The sequence below is a fragment of the Balearica regulorum genome, chromosome 1, assembly GCF_011004875.1.
Source record: "Balearica regulorum gibbericeps isolate bBalReg1 chromosome 1, bBalReg1.pri, whole genome shotgun sequence".
Taxonomy (NCBI): domain Eukaryota; kingdom Metazoa; phylum Chordata; class Aves; order Gruiformes; family Gruidae; genus Balearica; species Balearica regulorum.
Window position 1 is genome coordinate 160,283,748 of NC_046184.1, and position 18,478 is coordinate 160,302,225.

At 39.9% G+C, this 18,478-nt stretch overlaps 1 protein-coding gene across 5 annotated transcripts in view; it reads left to right on the forward strand.

Annotated features, from left to right (window-relative positions):
* The window catches only part of STK24 (serine/threonine kinase 24), a 63,983-nt gene that overhangs the window by 40,969 nt on the left and 4,536 nt on the right, over positions 1-18,478 (forward strand). For all 5 annotated transcript variants that reach the window (XM_075741098.1, XM_075741107.1, XM_075741123.1 and 2 more), the window contains 6 exons: positions 66-223; positions 9,701-9,886; positions 10,145-10,290; positions 12,441-12,564; positions 13,487-13,555; positions 16,488-16,624. In XM_075741098.1, coding sequence (XP_075597213.1) covers positions 66-223; positions 9,701-9,886; positions 10,145-10,290; positions 12,441-12,564; positions 13,487-13,555; positions 16,488-16,624 — 820 coding nt within the window. The remainder of the gene's footprint in view (positions 1-65; positions 224-9,700; positions 9,887-10,144; positions 10,291-12,440; positions 12,565-13,486; positions 13,556-16,487; positions 16,625-18,478) is intronic.

Here is an 18,478-nt window from a genome sequence, read left to right on the forward strand (position 1 = left end):
TATCTATGAACACCTTTCCAGTGTCAAATGTCTGAATTTCTGCTATTTCCTCTTCTTTATTCCAGCTGCTAATGTATTGCTATCTGAACAAGGAGAAGTAAAACTAGCAGATTTTGGAGTAGCAGGACAACTAACAGATACACAGATAAAGAGGAATACCTTTGTGGGAACACCATTTTGGATGGCACCTGAAGTAATAAAGCAATCGGCATATGATTCAAAGGTAAGGTATTTCAGGGCATTAGACAAAGTCCCTTTGTTTTTTACCTTGAATTACATAGGTTGGTCTTCAGAATGTAACTAATAACTTTTTGGCTGTGTCTAGACAGGTGTACATTCAGATGATACCTAGCAGCTAAGAGCTGTTGGCAAGGAAAGCAGCTTTACTAATTTGTATCCAAACCTTAAGTTTCCTAATGCATTAAGCTCATCCAGATGGCAAGAAATATTACAATATTGACAAGTACATCCTGTCACTTTTTATCCGACTCTATTGATAAGTATTTTTGATGGTTGTTTAGAAGAGAGAAAATATGTACAAAATGTTAATGTGCTTTTGGTTTTTTTTTTAGAAAAAAAATAGCAACACTGTTGAAGAATGTGGGTGTGAAAGTATTGTTTGAAAGTGCTGTTATTCATTTGTGGAAGAATATGCTGCATAGGTCTATACTACTCTCTGACCATGTTCTTTTAGGTATGCCATACAAGGAGGGTTTAACATTTGATAATAAATTTACTTATTTTTAGATATTTACTTTACACAGGATTTTGATGTAGCAGTGGTACAGTAGCGTGCTGAAATTGCAACACAAGTGCAGTGTGTCAATTGTAATATACAGTTGGATCACAATAGAAATGTGATTCCCATTACTGGTCTCCATGTGCTCACCAGCATGGCACTGGGTGTCCTGACTTGCCAGGAAGGAATACGTGCATTGAAGCCAGCTCAAGCCCGTTGCTCTTTTCAAAGTTCATTTTGTTGATTACTTGATTTTTATATTTCTGTTAGCTGAGCTACGTATGCACCTCCTTGCTACCCCTCCCTTCCCCCATGCTGGTCTGCCTAGTTCAGTAAGACATCGCTCTACTGATTATTTTGGGGAAGGCTATTTGTGCAACTCAGTGACCCACTGGTGCAGCTGTGTATCTGAAAAAAAGGTCACCCTCAAGTCCCACTTGTGTTGAGACAAGATCAACCTTTTTTCTGATAATTAGCAGTCATTCCTTATGTTCTTCCCTGAGCTCATCTTTCTTGCCCATCTCCTCTGATCCCCTTTGAGATTTGTTCATTGGTCACATCTCCATGCAATGAGACAGGTTGGCCTGTTTCTTTCCACCCTCATCCATGTAAGGAACTTGCCAATGCTGACTCTGGCCTAGATTGTTTGCATTATTACTTCCTTCCCTATTTGATATCTTTCTGTAGAGAGGCTTTTTAAAAATAACTAGGAGAGCTCTGTAGAGCCTCTAGACATTTCAATGACCTCAAATTCCCAATTTGAAGGTTGAGTAAACAGGTTTTTTGGTGCATGGTGGGTTTTGGTTTGTTTTTGGTTTTGAGGTGTTGGTGGTTGGGTTTGTTGGGGTTTTTTTGGTTTTGCCTTTTTAGGTTTGACTTCTGGGAATGATTTTCACTTGGACAAAGCATGATTCAGTCCTCAGGTTTTGAATGCCGGCTGTTTCAGTCTGCAATGTTATGTGGACATAAAAAGGTCTTGGATACTTGATCAGTTCCCTAGAAAGCCAGAGCCCGGGTTTTGAATGAACTAGAGATACTTATTTGTGACTGTGAGCCTTTTGTCACTTAGAGATCAGACTGAATTGTACAGATAATAGTTTTGCTGTTGTTGTACAACAACCACTTGAAAAGACCTATTTATTTTAAGATACTTATGCATATGTGAGAACACAGACATCTGAATCTAACCTCATTTTCCTTCCATAAGCTGGCCATGCTTGAGAGGTTTTAGGCAGGGCTGCCCTCTTCATAGCATAGTCCCAGTGAGGTGCAGGCAGTTTCCATTGTGTAGCTGCTGTGTTACCCAGTTTTGTTCTTTGCCTTGTTGAATCCTCTTACTTCCTACATGCTGATGGGTTCCCGATAAAAGCTTGAAAGTGCTCTGTAACACTACCTTGGGCACAGTTCACCTCCTTCTTTCACGCAGTTCATCTGCTTCATTCCTCATTTACTGTATGCCTCACACCAACTGTTAAAACTGTTTATTGCTCCTTTTCTTATTGGATTAATGGCTTTGCTCATGCTGACTGCTAAAATAGCACAACTGTGCAAGTTGAAGCAAAACCTAAGCTATGACATAAAGCTACTGACTAGGCTAAAGGAAGGCAGATGCATCCTGAGGTCTAACGTTGCTAGTTATTGCTATAAAGTTTAAGGTCTCCTGCTGATTCAGCACTATTACCACTTGTCTTAATATTATGGGCAGATGGTGGATTTCCTGACCGTGGCTTACACTATATTTTCAACATAACTCATGCAAGAATTATTATTTCAGTGTATTGATTTCCACTTTAAACAGTTTCAGATACCTCCTCTGAATTCAGGTGTGCTTTTGAGTTAACCATCACGTCAAACAGATTTCAGAATTGAAGAGACAACCTTTTGAGCAATTTCCTTGTGTGAAGCGCTTATACTGTTTTAACCAAAAGCACGTTATCTTTATTGTCTTTGCATTACTTTAATATTTGAACATTCACTTTAATGTCTCTTTAAGATTGTGTAAAAGTAATGAATTTGAAGTCATTTTGAATATAGTCTTATTTTTTTCCCCAAAATGTATGTTATGGAAATGTATGTATATAATAAATATCTTTTATCTTTTGTTAAGGTAGAGAAGTAGATTTTTTCACAGATAAAAAATGTCTGCGTTTTTGAAAAATGCTGTTTAAATTCAGGATTTGACAAATGCATACATTTTGTGTATTTTTTTTTTCTTTTAAAATATGTGAAACGTAATAATGTCAAACGAAGTCCCAATTTATGTTAGCAATACTGTGCTCTCAAGATTATGTGAGGCTTGTTGGACTGCTCTATGCATGCATGAGCTGTGTATTCCTTAACTGTCGTACAGAATTTGCCCATTCCATTCTTGCTTTATTCAGTCCCATTCCCAAACTGTTTTGTGTCCTTAAGATATTCCTATTATTCTTTCTCAGACCATATATTGCAAGGTATATTTACAAGGCATTCCAACACTTGTCTTTATTGCCTAAAAAATAATCAAGATATGTGATTTTTGACATAGATACTAAAATTTCAACAGCTTCTGTAAATAATAATTCAGACTGATATATTTAAGAACATAGGATTTCCAGATGGCTTGTGTGAGAGCATAAGTTAGCTATTTGCATTTTAATGTGGTCACTAGCTTAATCTGAGAGGCAATACTGTAAAAGTAAAAATTTCAAGTTTACTTTTCATTTTCCCTTCTAGTTTGTTTTTAAAGCCCAAGTAATCCAGGGGGGTGATAAAATCTAGCTGCTAAAGAAACTATCAGCCATGGGGAAGAATAGCAAAATGTCAAAACATGACTATAATCGTTATATTCAAGCTACCACCTGCTTTTTTAAAATTTATTTTCCTTTTTTATTTATCTTTTCCCATACCATTTATTTCCTTCTCTCCAAGCTATTTGTTCTTTGATATAATGTCCTCATAGGGTCTTTCCTTTCTTTCTAATTTATGTTATTTTTGGCCGTAGTTTGTTGTTCTTCCTCCTGTTTTGATTCCTTTCTTCATCTGAAGGCTGGCATCTTTTATCTGCTTCAGTTTTCCCATATCTGGTTCTCTGTCCTTTCTACTATATAATTTTTAATAGAAAAAAAATATTATTTTTAAAGTGTTTTTTTTTTTTTCTTGCACATAGCCTTTTTTTTTGACTTAGAAGAGATTCAGTCAGGCTAAATTTTACTTATGAGAATGGAAGAGGAAAGGCTTATGACACTACTGCAATAAATAGTAGCTACTAGTAATTTGCTGACTCCCATATGAACTTGGAAGAATAATTTTTGTTCAAGATTTGAAACTGTAAAAATTATAACACATGCTAAAACTTAGTGATGATATAGTGTCATCACTTCTTAAGGTCATGCTTCTCCCTCCCCATTTGGAGGACTGATTTGCACCTGTTCTGGAGTTTCGTTGTCACACACAAGCACATCCTAGAAATGCTTAGTTGGATACACATGCAGTTGGTACTTGTATCCCTCTTTTGAGATCCTTTGTTATCTATGAAAGGAGAGATTATGGTTCCAGAGGAATTTGGGGGATTTATTTTGATGCTTCCAACAAGAATGGGTTCCAAAACCCATCTTGGACTTCAGACTTCAGCGTGCAGCCCTCGTTTGTTGGACTTTTTCATTTATTTTTAGCGGAGGAAGGTCACTAGCAGTAGAAAGTAATAAATATATGAGGAAAAAAGAAAGTATTTTTATATATGTGTATGCATGTGGATATCTATGCACACGTACACATATAAATTTGATTTTTATACTTACATATGCACATGCTCCATCTGTGACTGAAAGTCTGGCAGAAGAAAGTCTATTCATTTATATGGCTTTAACACATTCTCTTGAGAAACTGAAACTCAGAATAAATTGGAAATGATAATACTCAGTTGTTAACACAAAGACTCATCTTTGCAGGTGACATTTTTCTTTCCTAACCAAGAAAAGCTTTCCTGCTAGAGGGAAGTTACTCACAATTATACTCAGACTTGAGGAGAGCTTAGCTGGTAATGCTGTTATTAAGATAAATGAAACTGAGAGCTCATATACATATGTAATCCTCTGTGCTCAGTATGAGGTGGCAGTTCTGTAACATGAGTTAACAAAACACCATGTCATTAATTTGATGGTATACTAATTGACTCAGTTTGGTTTTTTTCCCCATACATCCTTGCAAAATTAAGTAACTAAGCTCATAATAATAGAATGCTGTCTGAACAAGGAAGGAGTTTGTTTTTAGTCAGGCAATGTAGCTGTGATGGTGGAATGGATGCATACATTGCAGCTATCAATGTCACAACTTTGGGGGGTGTCAACGCCACAAGTTTGGGTTCTTTGACAATAGGGTGGCCTACACGGCACTAGGCCTGATGAACCCTGATGGGATTCATTTCTTTAAAAAGGGGGAAGAGGATCTTTGCCCAGATACTAGCAGGGCTCATCAACAGAGCTTTAAACTAGGCTCGAAGGGGGAGGAGGATAACACCAGGCTTGCCAGTGACATGTTGTGGGACAATGTGCCCAGGTTGGAGGAATGGGGAGCTGGCGAGGGCCCTCAGCCTACTGCTCAGAGACGTGCTGGATGCACTACAGGAGCCTAGAGGAGATGAGCCAGGGGCTCCGGATGCAACAGGAACCAACAGAGTAACACTGGGAAGATACATTAAAAGAATCCCAGCCACCCCAGCCAATAAGTCAGCCTCAACAGGGGCACAACTGAAAGGCCTCTACGCGAACACACGGAGCATGGGGAATAAACAAGAGGAGCTGGAGATGTGTGTGTGCCTGCAAGGCTATGACCTTATTGGTATTACAGAGATGTGGTGGGATAGCTCCTATGACTGGAGTGTTGGGATGGAAGGGTACAGGCCCTTTAGGAAGGACAGGCAGGGGAGGCGAGGGGGGGGCGTTGCCCTGTACATCAATGACCAGCTGGAGTGCATGGAGCTCCACCTGGGGCTGGATGAGGAGCCAACTTGAGAGCCTATGGGTCAGGATTAAAGGGAGCACTGGGGCAGGGAACATCGTAGCGGGGGTCTGCTACAGGCCACCTGACCAGGGGGACCAAGCAGATGAAGCCCTCTATAGGCAGAAAGGAGCAGCCTCATGCTCACAGGCCCTGGTATTTATGGGGGATTTCAACCACCCTGACATCTGTTGGAGGGAAAATGCAGCTGAGCGCAAGAAATCCAGGAAGTTCCTGGAATGCATTGATGACAACTTTCTCCTCCAAGTGATAGAGGAGCCCATGAGGAGAGGTGCCATGCTGGACCTTGTTCTCACCAACAAGGAGGGCCTGGTAGGGGATGTGAAGCTCAAGGGCAGCCTTGGCTGCTGTGATCACAAAATGGTGGAATTCAGGATCCTCAGGGCAGCGAGGAGGGTGCGCAGCAAGCTCGCTACCCTGGACTTCAGGAGAGCAGACTTTGGCCTCTTCAGGGATCTGCTTGGTAGAATACCATGGGACAAAGCCCTGGAAGGAAGAGGGGCCCAAGACAGCTGGCGAATATTCAAGGGTCACTTCCTCCAAGCTCAGGAGCGATGCATCCCAACAAAGAGGAAGTCAGGCAAAACCACCAAGAGGCCCGCATGGATGAACAAGGAGCTCCTGGGCAAAGTCAAACGAGAAAAAGAAGCCTTCAGAGGGTGGAAGCAAGGGCAGGTAGCCTGGGAGGAATATAGAGAAACTGTCCGAGCAGCCAGGGATCAGGTTAGGAAAGCCAAAGCCCTGATAGAAATAAATCTGGCCAGGGATGTCAAGGACAACAAGAAAAGCTTCTATAGGTATGTCAGTGAGAAAAGGAGGACAAGAGACAATGTGTGACTCCTCCAGAATGAAACGGGTGACCTGGTTACCCAGGATATGGAGAAGGCTGAGGTACTCGATGACTTCTTTGCCTCAGTCTTCACTGGCAAGTGCTTGAGCCACACTGCCCAGGTTGCAGAAGGCAAGGACTGGGAGAATGCAGAATCGCCCGCTGTAGGGGAAGATCAGGTTTGAGAATATTTAAGGAACCTGAAGGTGCACAAGTCCGTGGGACCTGATGAGATGCATCCGCGGGTCTTGAGGGAACTGGTGGGTGAAGTGGCCAGGCCACTCTCCATCATATTTGAGAAGTCCTGGCAGTCCGGCGAAGTTCCCGCAGACTGGAAGAGGGGAAACATAACCCCCGTTTTTAAGAAGGATAAAAAGGAAGACCCAGGGAACTACAGGCTGGTCAGTCTCACCTCTGTGCCTGGCAAGATTATGGAGCAGACCCTCCTGGAGACTATGCTCAGGCACATGGAAAATAAGGAGGTGATTGGTGACAGCCAACATGGCTTCACTAAGGGCAAATCGTGCCTGACAAATTTGGTGGCCTTTTACAACATGGTTATAGCATTGGTGGATAAGAGAAGAACAACTGATGTCATCTAGCTGTACTTGTGCAAGGCATTTGACACTGTCCCGCACGACATCCTTGTCTCTAAATTGGAGAGACATGGATTCGATGGATGGAGCACTCGGTGGTTAAGGAATTGGCTGGATGGTCACACTCAAAGAGTTGAGGTCAATGGCTCAATGTCCAAGTGGAGAACGGTGACAAGTGGCACGCCTCAGGGGTCAGTACTGGGACCGGCACTGTTTAACATCTTTGTTGGCAACATGGACAGTGGGATCAAGTGCACCCTCAGCAAGTTTGCTGACGACACCAAGCTGTGTGGTTTGGTTGACACGCTGGAGGGAAGGGATGCCATCCATAGGGACTTTGATAGGCTGGAGAGGTGGGCCATGCGAACTGCATGAAGTTCAATAAGGCCAAGTGCAAGGTCCTGCACGTGGGTCAGTGCAATCCCAAGCACAACTACAGGCTGGGTGGGGAATGGATTGAAAGCAGCCCTGAGGAGAAGGACTTGGGGGTGTTGGTGGATGAGAAGCTCAACATGAGCCAGCAGTGTGCGCTTGCAGCCCAGAAAGCCAACCGTGTCCTGGGCTGCATCAAAAGAGGTGTGACCGGCAGGTCGAGGGAGGTGATCCTGCCGCTCTGGCTCTGCTCTTGTGAGACCCCACCTGGAGTACTGTGTCCAGCTCTGGGGGCCCCAGTACAGGAGAGACATGCAGCTATTGGAGCAAGTCCAGAAGCGAGGGCCACAAAGCTGATGGGAGGGCTGGAGCATCTCTCCTGTGAGCACAGGCTGGAAGAGTTGGGGTTGTTCAGCCTGGAGAAAAGAAGGCTCCTTGCAGCTTACCAGTACCTGAAGGAGCCTACAGGAAAGCTGGAGGGCGACTGTTTACAAGGGCATGGAGTGATAGGGCAAGGGGGAATGGCCTTAAGCTGAAGGAGGGCAGGTTTAGATTAGATGTTGGGAAGAAATTATTTCCTGTGAGGGTGGTGAGGCACTGGAACAGGTTGCCGAGAGAGGTTGTGGATGCCCCCTCCCTGGAAGAGTTCAAGACAAGGTTGGATGAGACTTTGGGCAACGTGGTCTAGTGGAGGGTGTCCCTGCCCATGGCAGAGGGGGTTGGAACTAGATGATCTTTAAGGTCCCTTCCTACCCAAACCATTCTATGATTCTATCAGCCTGTAGTCCTGTATGATTTAGTCAAAGATAACCTAGCATATCAATTGAGCAAAGACCTAATGGATTAGAGGGATGCTTAGTAAGGACAGCAGTGATAAATGAAATCTCTATCCAATACCTAGAAATAGGTCTGTTTACAGTGTAGCAAAGTTCCAAATGCTCTGAGAGTAAAACCAGGCAGCTCACTTCAGATCTTTCCTCTTTTCCTGACAATAAGTCTTTGTTCTACTTTCACTTCAAAACAAACAGAAAAAAACAAAACATAAATATTTTTAATTGATATCTTGTCCTTTGGAACACACACTTCTATGAAATTTTTTTCTTTCACCTTTCTGAGGGGTTTATTCATGCGTTCTTTTGACTTTTAGTTCTGTTATTTCAGCAGAACATAGAGAATTATGATGCATTACTTCACATTACTTCAGGCAGATTTGGCAATAGGATTTGGATCTAGGAAGACAGCATTCCCTAGAAAGAGTATCACATTTTGATGATGAAAACCTGTGAAACTAGTATATTTAAATAATCGTCCCCGAAAACCCAATATGCATATTATGGCATCCAGCAACAATGTGAATTCAACTCATCAATGAAATTAAATGGTAGCAGATCTAGCACTGGTCTCTGCTGCATTACTTGATTTGGCCCTCAAACTTGGCAAGTGACCCTTTGGATCTGCATTTTGCATGTGCATGACTTGATTTAGATCAGGCCTTCTTGGCCCACAAGACATGGCTCACAGGAGAAGATCTACAAAGCAGATTGGGTAGAAAAGTGCAGTCAATATTTCAGAAGCTACTTGGACCAAATACCTAACTGGGTTGAAATCTTGGGCTGAAAAAGTTGAATAATACTGGTCTAGACTGCATTTCTCTAGTCTGTGAATAAGAATGATGTATAAGACAGTGTTAAACCTCAGGAAAACTATAGTCTAATGTATTAAATTTCTGATGGTTGTACTAGCTGATGCTTAGTGAAGAAAAATCTTGTGCATGTCATAACACTTTCCTTTATGCCAATATTTGAGTCTTGCCCCATATTTATATAATGTACTGCAATATGGTGGACAAAATGCTAGTTTATAACAACTCTACCATTGCTTTTTAAAAATATTTGTGTTTCAAGATCAGTTATAACCGCTGTTGCGGTAGTATTGATTTCAAAAAGTTTTAAAACTCTGATAAGTGGAACTGCTTTATGCTGTAGAGTAAAAATGACCAAGGAACTCTGTGTACTTTATTTCATGTGGTTAACTTCATAAACCAGACCATAATAACAAAAACAATTTAGATATTAAATTATTTACATTAGGGGTTTAAAATGTACCTTTGCAAGCAACAGTGTTTCTTCTCTTTCTCTGACATAATCTTACAAGCATTGTTTCTTACAGGCAGATATCTGGTCATTAGGCATAACAGCCATAGAACTTGCAAAAGGAGAGCCACCTCATTCAGATTTACATCCAATGAAGGTTTTGTTTCTCATTCCTAAGAACAATCCACCAATGCTGGAAGGAAACTTCAGTAAATCCCTTAAAGAATTTGTTGAGGCCTGCTTAAACAAGGACCCAAGCTTTGTGAGTTTCATCTGTTTATCAATATGTAGTAGAGAACTTGAGTGGTTTACATGTATTACATGAATAAATGCAGTTCAACTTTTCTAATGTGGGGCAACATATTCACAAACTTTTTTTTTCCCCTTAAGATACTGTATATATTTAAAATCTCATTTGTATGAAAATTGAAGTCTGGATTTCTTAATCTTTTTATAGTGAGTCACTTAACACTCTCAAATGCAGTAAAAAAACCAAAACCTTTTCTTTTTTTTTTTTAAGAGACCTACTGCAAAAGAGCTCTTAAAACACAAATTTATTTTACGAAACTCAAAGAAAAATTCCTACCTGACTGACCTTATTGATAGGCACAAGAGATGGAAGTCTGAACAAAGTCATGACGACTCCAGTTCTGATGACTCAGATACGTAAGTTTTAGTTTGTAAAATATCCTTTGTAAGTAAGGAGCCAAGTAGTTATTTTTAGCACATGTTTTCCTGTGTTCTGTTATTTACAGCTTTTCAGCTTAGCAGCCTTGGTAAACTAATGAAATCTTGATTTCAGTGCAAATGAGTCACTGAGAACAATTCTTCTGGCCCATTCTATACTGCCTTCTCTTTTATGTAGGGTCTAGGGCCCTCCCTAGACATGAGGCCAACTGTTACTCCTCTTGCGCCTCACCCTGCATAGCCCGGTAGCAGTGTGCACGTGCACTGTTGTGTGTGCGCGCCTGGCCGCCGAAGGAGGGGAGTCGTCTCCTTGGTGGCAGGTTGTCCCTCACTTTGGCTATCTGAGTAAACAGGCAGAAGCATATCCTTGCATACAAGAGAGGGACAATGTTTCTGTGATAATGGGGTTTTGGGGTACAAACCATATTACCTAGTTTTTTTTTATGAGAGGGGTTTTTTTTTTTTCCTATCCTTCCAGGAAAGTTGGGCCATTACAGCATGACAGTCATGAAATGTCAAATTATTTATTGTATTGAAAAAGGAGAAGTGTTATAAATATTTTCAGATTTCTTTCCTTTCAGATTTTTGCTTCTCTCTATCAAATTTTGATGGAGCTGTTCAATAGGTTCACAAGTTGGTTTCCTTTTCCTTAGGAAACCAAGTTACAAATAGCTATGACTCACTTAAATAGTTAACTTTGTTAGTCTAGAAGTAATTTTGAAAATCAGATGATCAGGTATGATCAGATTACATGCTTGTGAAAATCAAGTGAAGAGATTGCCACCATTTATTCACAAATGGATTAAATTCCTCATAATAAAGAAAACACAACTGTTCTTTGCAGTTCCAGTCTGTGTGCTAATGGCAGGCATCAGGCTGGTTATGATTTCTCGGCTGCCATTACAGCTGTACATTTGTCCTACATTATTAATGACTTCATGCCTTCCAGTGATCACAGTTCCAGCCCAAAACCAGGTCTGATTTGGAAGGTAAATTACTAGTCCTAAAACTGGTCTCAGATCAGTTACTAACTGAACTTTGAGGTTACAGTTCATTGTTCCTGTGGAGTATCAGACCAGCTTTGATAGCTTGGCACAGGGGAGTAGTGGAATTAGAATGGTTATTGAGTGCTCGTGAGACGATGTAATGTTATGTGTAAGTCTGCTTTCCCCTCCTCTGCATCCACAGCAGCCCTTGTGATAAAAGGGTGAGTTGATTTGGCATGCTGGAATACTAACTTTCCAAATGGATAAATATTTTTCTATTGGATCAACTTGCTAGAGCTAACGTATACATGGAAGGTAGACCTGCCTCTTTCAGTGACAGCCAGAAGTTCTATGTGACTTCAAGAAGAAATCATGGAGAGTTTTTTTACACTGATCACGTGGTTTTTGATTTGTTGGCTGTACTAAATACATTTTGTACAGTGGCCACTAGGTGCCCTTTTAACTGTGGTTTTCTTGCAAATCACTCTTAATTCACAGATCAGAAAGAAATGAATTTAGAGAAGGATATTTATGGTAGTGAGAAAAGAAATGTAATGCAGTGACTGATGTGTATCAGAATAAATACTTTTGTTCTTTTAACTCAGCAGGAATTATAGAAAAAATTACTATGCCATCCACAAAAAAAGAGGCAAAAGATTGATTTATGGTGATGTAGTTAAAGCCATGCTGTATCTGTACTTTTTTTAGCCAATTTTTTTGAAGTGGGAAATTTACCTTGCTAACAGATTGGGGATGAACTGTCTTCTTCAAAGGTATTCTAAAATAATGTCTCAGCTGTTTTTCTAGGTAAAAAAGTAAATTAAGACTTCTAATCTTTTTTTCCCCCTTCCCTAATAACTTCATGTTAATTGTTTATGTAGCTTGGGAAAAATGTTTTCAATCTGTAATGCCTCTCTCTCTTTTTGAAGTTAATTTAACATTTAGTGAAGTATCTCGATTTTGTTTTTTTAATTTCCCCAATTACATTATTTTTCATACTTGTCTTTATACTTATTGGCTTGCACAATAGAATTCTGATTTTGGTTTTGACTGTATTTTTTATGTTTGGAATGTATATTGAATGAACATGGACAATAAGATGTAGGTAATACAAACTTCTTGGTTTTTTTGCCTCCCTTGAAGTGAACCAGATGGCCAGGCTTCAGGTGGGAGTGATTCAGGGGAGTGGATCTTTACAATAAGAGAAAAAGACCCCAAGAATCTAGAGAATGGAGCAGCTGAGCCTTTGGAGTTGCAAAGAAATAAGGTGCTGAAAATATTGGCAGTATTATACAAGGAGATAATTCTTGCTTTAATAATTTAGTGGAGTGATTTTTATTTTATAGCTTTAAAAGCCTTTAAATTGTAAAACTTTCAGAACTCTTGCTAAAAATGTGTATTCTACAGTTTACTTTGACAAAACATTTTGAGTAAGTCTTGATGTTTGGGTATTCCGTACACATGTCCTTTTTCTGTATTTCATGAAATATGTACCAAAATATTTCTGTGGTTTGTGAAATATTACCACTGGAGGAAGACGAGGTGATTTTTAAACTTTTCCTTCTGTGAAGTAAATATAAACCTGTACAGTATAAAGCTAGGCTGGGGTTTTGGGGAAGGCATTCTGGTCCTTTAGGAAAAAAAGACTACAATGTAGCAAAGAATAGAATGTGCATGCATCCAAAAAAACCCTCCAAAACCCCTACGAAGCCCCAGAGTAAGGGATGTTTAGGAGCTTCTGGATTGTATTTTCTGCAGCCTGTGTGGCTGGGGCAAGTGGTTGCTACCCAGCCTCTGAAAATTCTGTATGTGTGTTCTTATCAGAACTGGAGAAACATAAGAAAAATATTGTATCATATGGGTGGAACCTAGTAAATATCAGCATGGCTATAATTTAGTAGGATTGTGAGCCTTTTGTGGGGGGTTTTGGTGGGGTTTTTTTTAAATTTATTTTGAGCTTGCATGTATTTTAGGTGCTGCAGCCTCAAATTTTAATTCAGCCTCCATTTTCCACAGTGCTTTGGAATAGTCTGTGGTAGAACATTTTACATATTTGTATGTACATAGAAATGGATTTTTCAAGAACTATAGCGTGTTGGAACTATTTTTTTCTTTAATTAGAAACAGAATATAGTAAGGAAGCTTTTTTCCCCGAAATAAAATTGGTCAGAATTTTGTTTTCTTTAAAGGTAAAGGATATCCCAAAGAGGCCTCTATCCCAATGCCTGTCTACAGTTATATCCCCTTTATTTGCAGAGGTAAGTTATTGCTTTTAAACTTAATTCCAGGATTTATGTCTCTGAAAAATATGATGAATGACAGCTAAGGTTTCTACAACACATTTGGATCTTACTGTGTTACAGTTTTAGCTGTACCCTTTGCTTTCATGCATGTCTGCTTTTGAGATCTTTGTTTTGCTTCTAACAATACTTCATATGCATGGTAGCAATATCAACAGTGCTAGCCTAAAGCAATAAACATGAAAAACAAAAAGGTATCTAAATGTTTGGATTGCAGCATTCCGGTTTTTTTTTTTTACACTGCTATATCTCTTTATCTGTCATTTTATCTGTTACAAATTTTAAGTTCTTCAGTGTTGCAAGATATGGTTGTGGACCAGATCAGCAAGAACTTAACTTTTGAATTTCAGTGTTGAAAACTATATTTTGTTCTTGTTCTGAATTTTATATTTTTTGTATTTGTTTTTTCCAAATACTTAAAAACAACTTTAAAAAAAATCATATGAAGGGGAAGCCAGATATTTATGAAGATGTGACTATTTTAAAAAGTTGATAGACTCTAAGAAAAACAAAAATTCCCCTCTCACCCTACCTTTGATATGAAATTTTTTGTTTAAATAATGATTTCAGTCATTGTAACTGTTACAGAAACAAAGTTAGAGAAATTATTCTAATAAAAGAACATTGTCTTCTGTTCTAATGAATAAAGTCCTGCTTCAGAGGATTATCATTGAATTTTGCACACTGCTCATTAAGAATATTGAGTGCAGTAAAGCAATTAAACTTTATTTAAAGGGGATTACCTCTGTATTGGTTATGTAGACTCCAGTATTAAATCAGCCTGTCATTCTCCTATGTAAACATGTTAAATGGGGATTTTTTTGGGGCATTTTCCCATTGCAGTTCTTAATGTATTACCCCCTTGCCTACCTCTGAGAATTTTCTTTCAATTCCCTATCCTTCCATTTCCTAAACATTTTTCTGGTTACTCTGCATGTCCTTTAGGTCTTCCTTCTCTTCCAATACACCAAGCATGATATTGGTCCTGCACCCACTGTCTTCTACACTCTATCCTCCATTTTTATCCTTTATTTTTAATTTTCTCTCCAGTATGCCCTTTATTATCTGTCTTCTAGATATCTCTGCTCTGGGTTCTTCCTTCTGATGGTATTGCAAAGTAGTTGCTGTGTCATTCTTTGCCTTTCTTGCTTCCCATTTTCATTTTCAAGGCAATTATTTTAATTGAAGTTTGCTGATCCTGTGAATACATTATTCCCCTGCACTGCTGCAGCAACACAAACATTTATCATTGCAGTCCTTATTAAGATTGTCATTTACTTTCATCTCTACAGTGTGTAGGGGCTACAGAAAAATTTTTCCTCACACGCTTGTTTGTTGTATCTTTTCATGCTGTGGGAGAAGATTGTTGGTCTTGTGTCTGCTGTTTGGTTCTTACTTTAGACTCCTCTTCCATGCAACTTCTGGTGGATAGCCACAACTTTTCCAAACTGTTCCAGAATCTCATTGCATTTCCTTTTTCTTATGGGCATGGCTACTGTCTCTGTTGTCTGGAGGAAGCCATATGTTACATTCTCAGTGTTCCATTTGTTTAGCATTCAAACCACAGATATCTGCACCTACAGGAATTTTTACTAGCTAAATTAGTGAGTTACTCAATGGAACTCCTCCAAAAAAAACAAAGCTGGCCATTCAGAGCTTTTTGTCATCATGGAGGCTTCAAAGCTTTTGGCACAGAAGACAGGTGTTAAAAACAGCTGCATCCTTCTCCTTTGGTTGAACTCTGATACAATTAGGAGCCTTGGCTGAAGAGGCTTGCTCAGCTATGGGGCCCTGCCTCTCTGTGTTGCTGGAAGTAATCTGAAGCCTGGTGCATTTCAGCAAAGCAATTAAAAAAAAACCCCTCCAACTAACAAAATGCCCAACCCCAAATGAAAAAAATACCCCAAACAACAGAAAACAAAACACACCCTGAAAATGAACAAAGTTGTCATGCTTCTCAGTTATTTGTGATCTTCAGTGACCAGCTACCACCCTGATGTGCTTTCTTTCTCCTTATCAGGGGATGCTGGCTGACTACTGCATGCTGTGACTCATTCTGTGGGTTCCTTTTTGAAGGCAGGAGATCCTTTGTTGTAATGTTCCCACTATTGTCTACTTCTGTCATCTTGTCCTCAAGCTGTGATTTCCCAGTTTAGACTAAGAAAGGGTTATTACTGGGAAAAGAAAAGGCATTTGTGTCTTCCTGTTACCTGTGCTTTGCATGAAAGATCTCACTCTTGAGCATCCTGGATGTAATGAGAAGAGAACACAAGCAGCAGCAGCCAACGAAGAATGCAGAAGCCTTCCTACTGCTGCAGTTGTACCTCAGCTGTTGTACACAGAGTCCTCTTGATTTCCTTTTGTTGAGATCTGAGTTACTCTCAGGAGGGTGCCCTAACATACCTATAAGCCATTGCTAAATGTGAAACTAGAACAATGATTATTTCCTCTGTGTTTTCCCTCTCAAGACTCAGATTCCTTTTTAAAGAAAAAACTTTCCTCAGTGCCCATGGCAACTCTTGAGCTGACACCTGTTTAAAGTCCACTTCAGGAAGTCCTGAAAGGCCGCTTTACTGCTTGGACGTCTCTGAAGAACTTCATTGCCACTTTGCTCCCTCCGGAATGTCTTGTACTACACAACTCGAAATCATCTATTTGTTCTGCTTTCTGCTGTTTTCTGGGGATCATGCTTACTCCATGTGATAATGCCCTGTGCTATACTTAAGTAGGGCCAAAAGGGTATGCCTGCCCATATTATATCCCAGAAGGTGTCAAATCGTGACACTGTGAACACTGGTGGTCACTTCCTAACAAGCTTTTTCATTAGATTGTTTATAGAAATATTTATGAATATCTCATATTAATATATATCTTCCTGTTTTTCTTTCAGTTGAAAGAGAAGAGTGAAGTGTGTGGTGGTAACACAGATTCCATAGAAGAACTGAGAAAGGCTATTTACTTAGCTGAAGAGGCTTCTCCGGGCATTGCAGATAACATGGTGTCACACCTTGTGCAGAGGCTTCAGAGGTAATGAAACTGTTTCACTAAGGGTTACAGAAAATTGCAGATCTGATTCTACAAATATTTGAGTAGTGTTAAATTGAAAGAATTAATTTCTATTTATAATAGAGGAAAAAAACCACTTGTGCTTAGTTTTGTACAATTGTGTTTGCTTAGTAGGAGAAAACCTTAATCGTATCAGGAGTTCTAACTTCTAGCTCAGGTGTTAGCCTGCATGTACATTCGTCCTGTTGGTGTGCATATTGTGTGCCAAATGAGAATGGATAGCCTTTCCCCTTTGCAGGTCCTGTAAGGGACATTCACACTTTCTTAGTGTCTGGGTGTGTGTTGCACAGGATGCCCTGTGTCACTCTCAATTTCTTTTACCCACTTTGATAAATGGACTGTTCAGTTAGTATGTGACTGAATGAAACAGAAACTAAGTGGTTCCTTGTTCATTCATTACAGATAGTCTGTATGGCCCTTCAGTGGTACCTCCATAGCTTCAAAAAGTAATTACTCCCCAAAAAATACTACATCAAAAGGCCAAATTTCATAAGAGATTTTCTAACTGCCTAGGTTAGGAATACAGTCTTAACAAACACTCAATTTGCTGTTCTTTTGAATGCTACACAAGAAAAGATCAGGGCTATAAATTTCAGAATTGCTGCTTGAAGAGACTTTAAATCCAACCTTGAATCCAGGAGCTTACAGCTGTGGTGAATTTATACCACCCAGGCTGGATGGTATAAATGAAGAACTCATGGCAGTAATTGATCATGGACTGCTACCTTGAAAAAGGTCACCCTGAGCAGGTGTTTCCCTTATACTGTCTCTAACCACAGCTTGGTAAACTTTAAGAATTCACACCTTTGAAGTTAAAGCAGACGATTGCCAAGCTGACACTTTGTCATGCAGTAAAAATCAATGCAAAGAGATCTGCAAGCAATCGTGTTTCTTGCTTTCTGAGTAGTTAAGCACGGAGCCCAGTCAGCATCTGTAGTGTTAAAAGGTCACTCCTTGATGCCAGATATCCTGATTCTCCTTTTAGTTCATCCTGGCAGGCTTGAAAGAGTTTCTGGAGCTTCCATCTTAGTTTGCTTCCATTAGGGGTTCCAGAACTGACCCCAGTCATTCATCAGCCCAGTATTTTAGTATCAAGTTTCGATCAGTCTGGTACAGAGCCTTCCTGGAACTGGGGACCTCAGAGACTTTTGATGCTGCAACTGAAGCTGAAGATGACCATGCGGAGACAGGCTTTCCACTGGGCACTTCTTTTGTGGATGTTGGAGATGATCTTACTTGTTCCTGACAAGCAACAGTCATCATTTTTGTCCTAGGAGATAGGTCTTAGAACCCTTTATGTACCTATTTAGCATTTTGTTTTCCTTCTGTTCTGCTTCCTTGGACTATTGCTGTTTTTCTCACTTATTATGTCTTATAACAGTGGAGGCAGGCAATTAATTTTCTTTGAAGGGGAGAAAGAAATACTGATAGAGAACATTTGTTGATGGGTCATGTCTGGGTGAACTTTCTCTTATACCAGGGATGATATTCAGCTAGTATGTGATCATGACTAGCGCTCCTTCCAGAAAGTGAGAGAAGTGAATGGCAGGATCCCCCCCTAAAAAGGAGTTTGAACTATTCCATAGCTTAGTAGATATCCCTCATGGACAAAGCTATTTTGGAGCTAGTCAACTTCTGAAAAGATAGTTTCTTGTTTGAATACTACAAGAAGTATGCTCCGTTACATGTCATTTACAGTATTGTCCTGGTTCTGGCAAGGATAGAGTTAGCCCCCCCTGCTACCAAAACCTTGCCACGCAAAACCAACACAAGTATTCACTTGCAACATCTTCTCAATTTGATAGCTGAAGATGG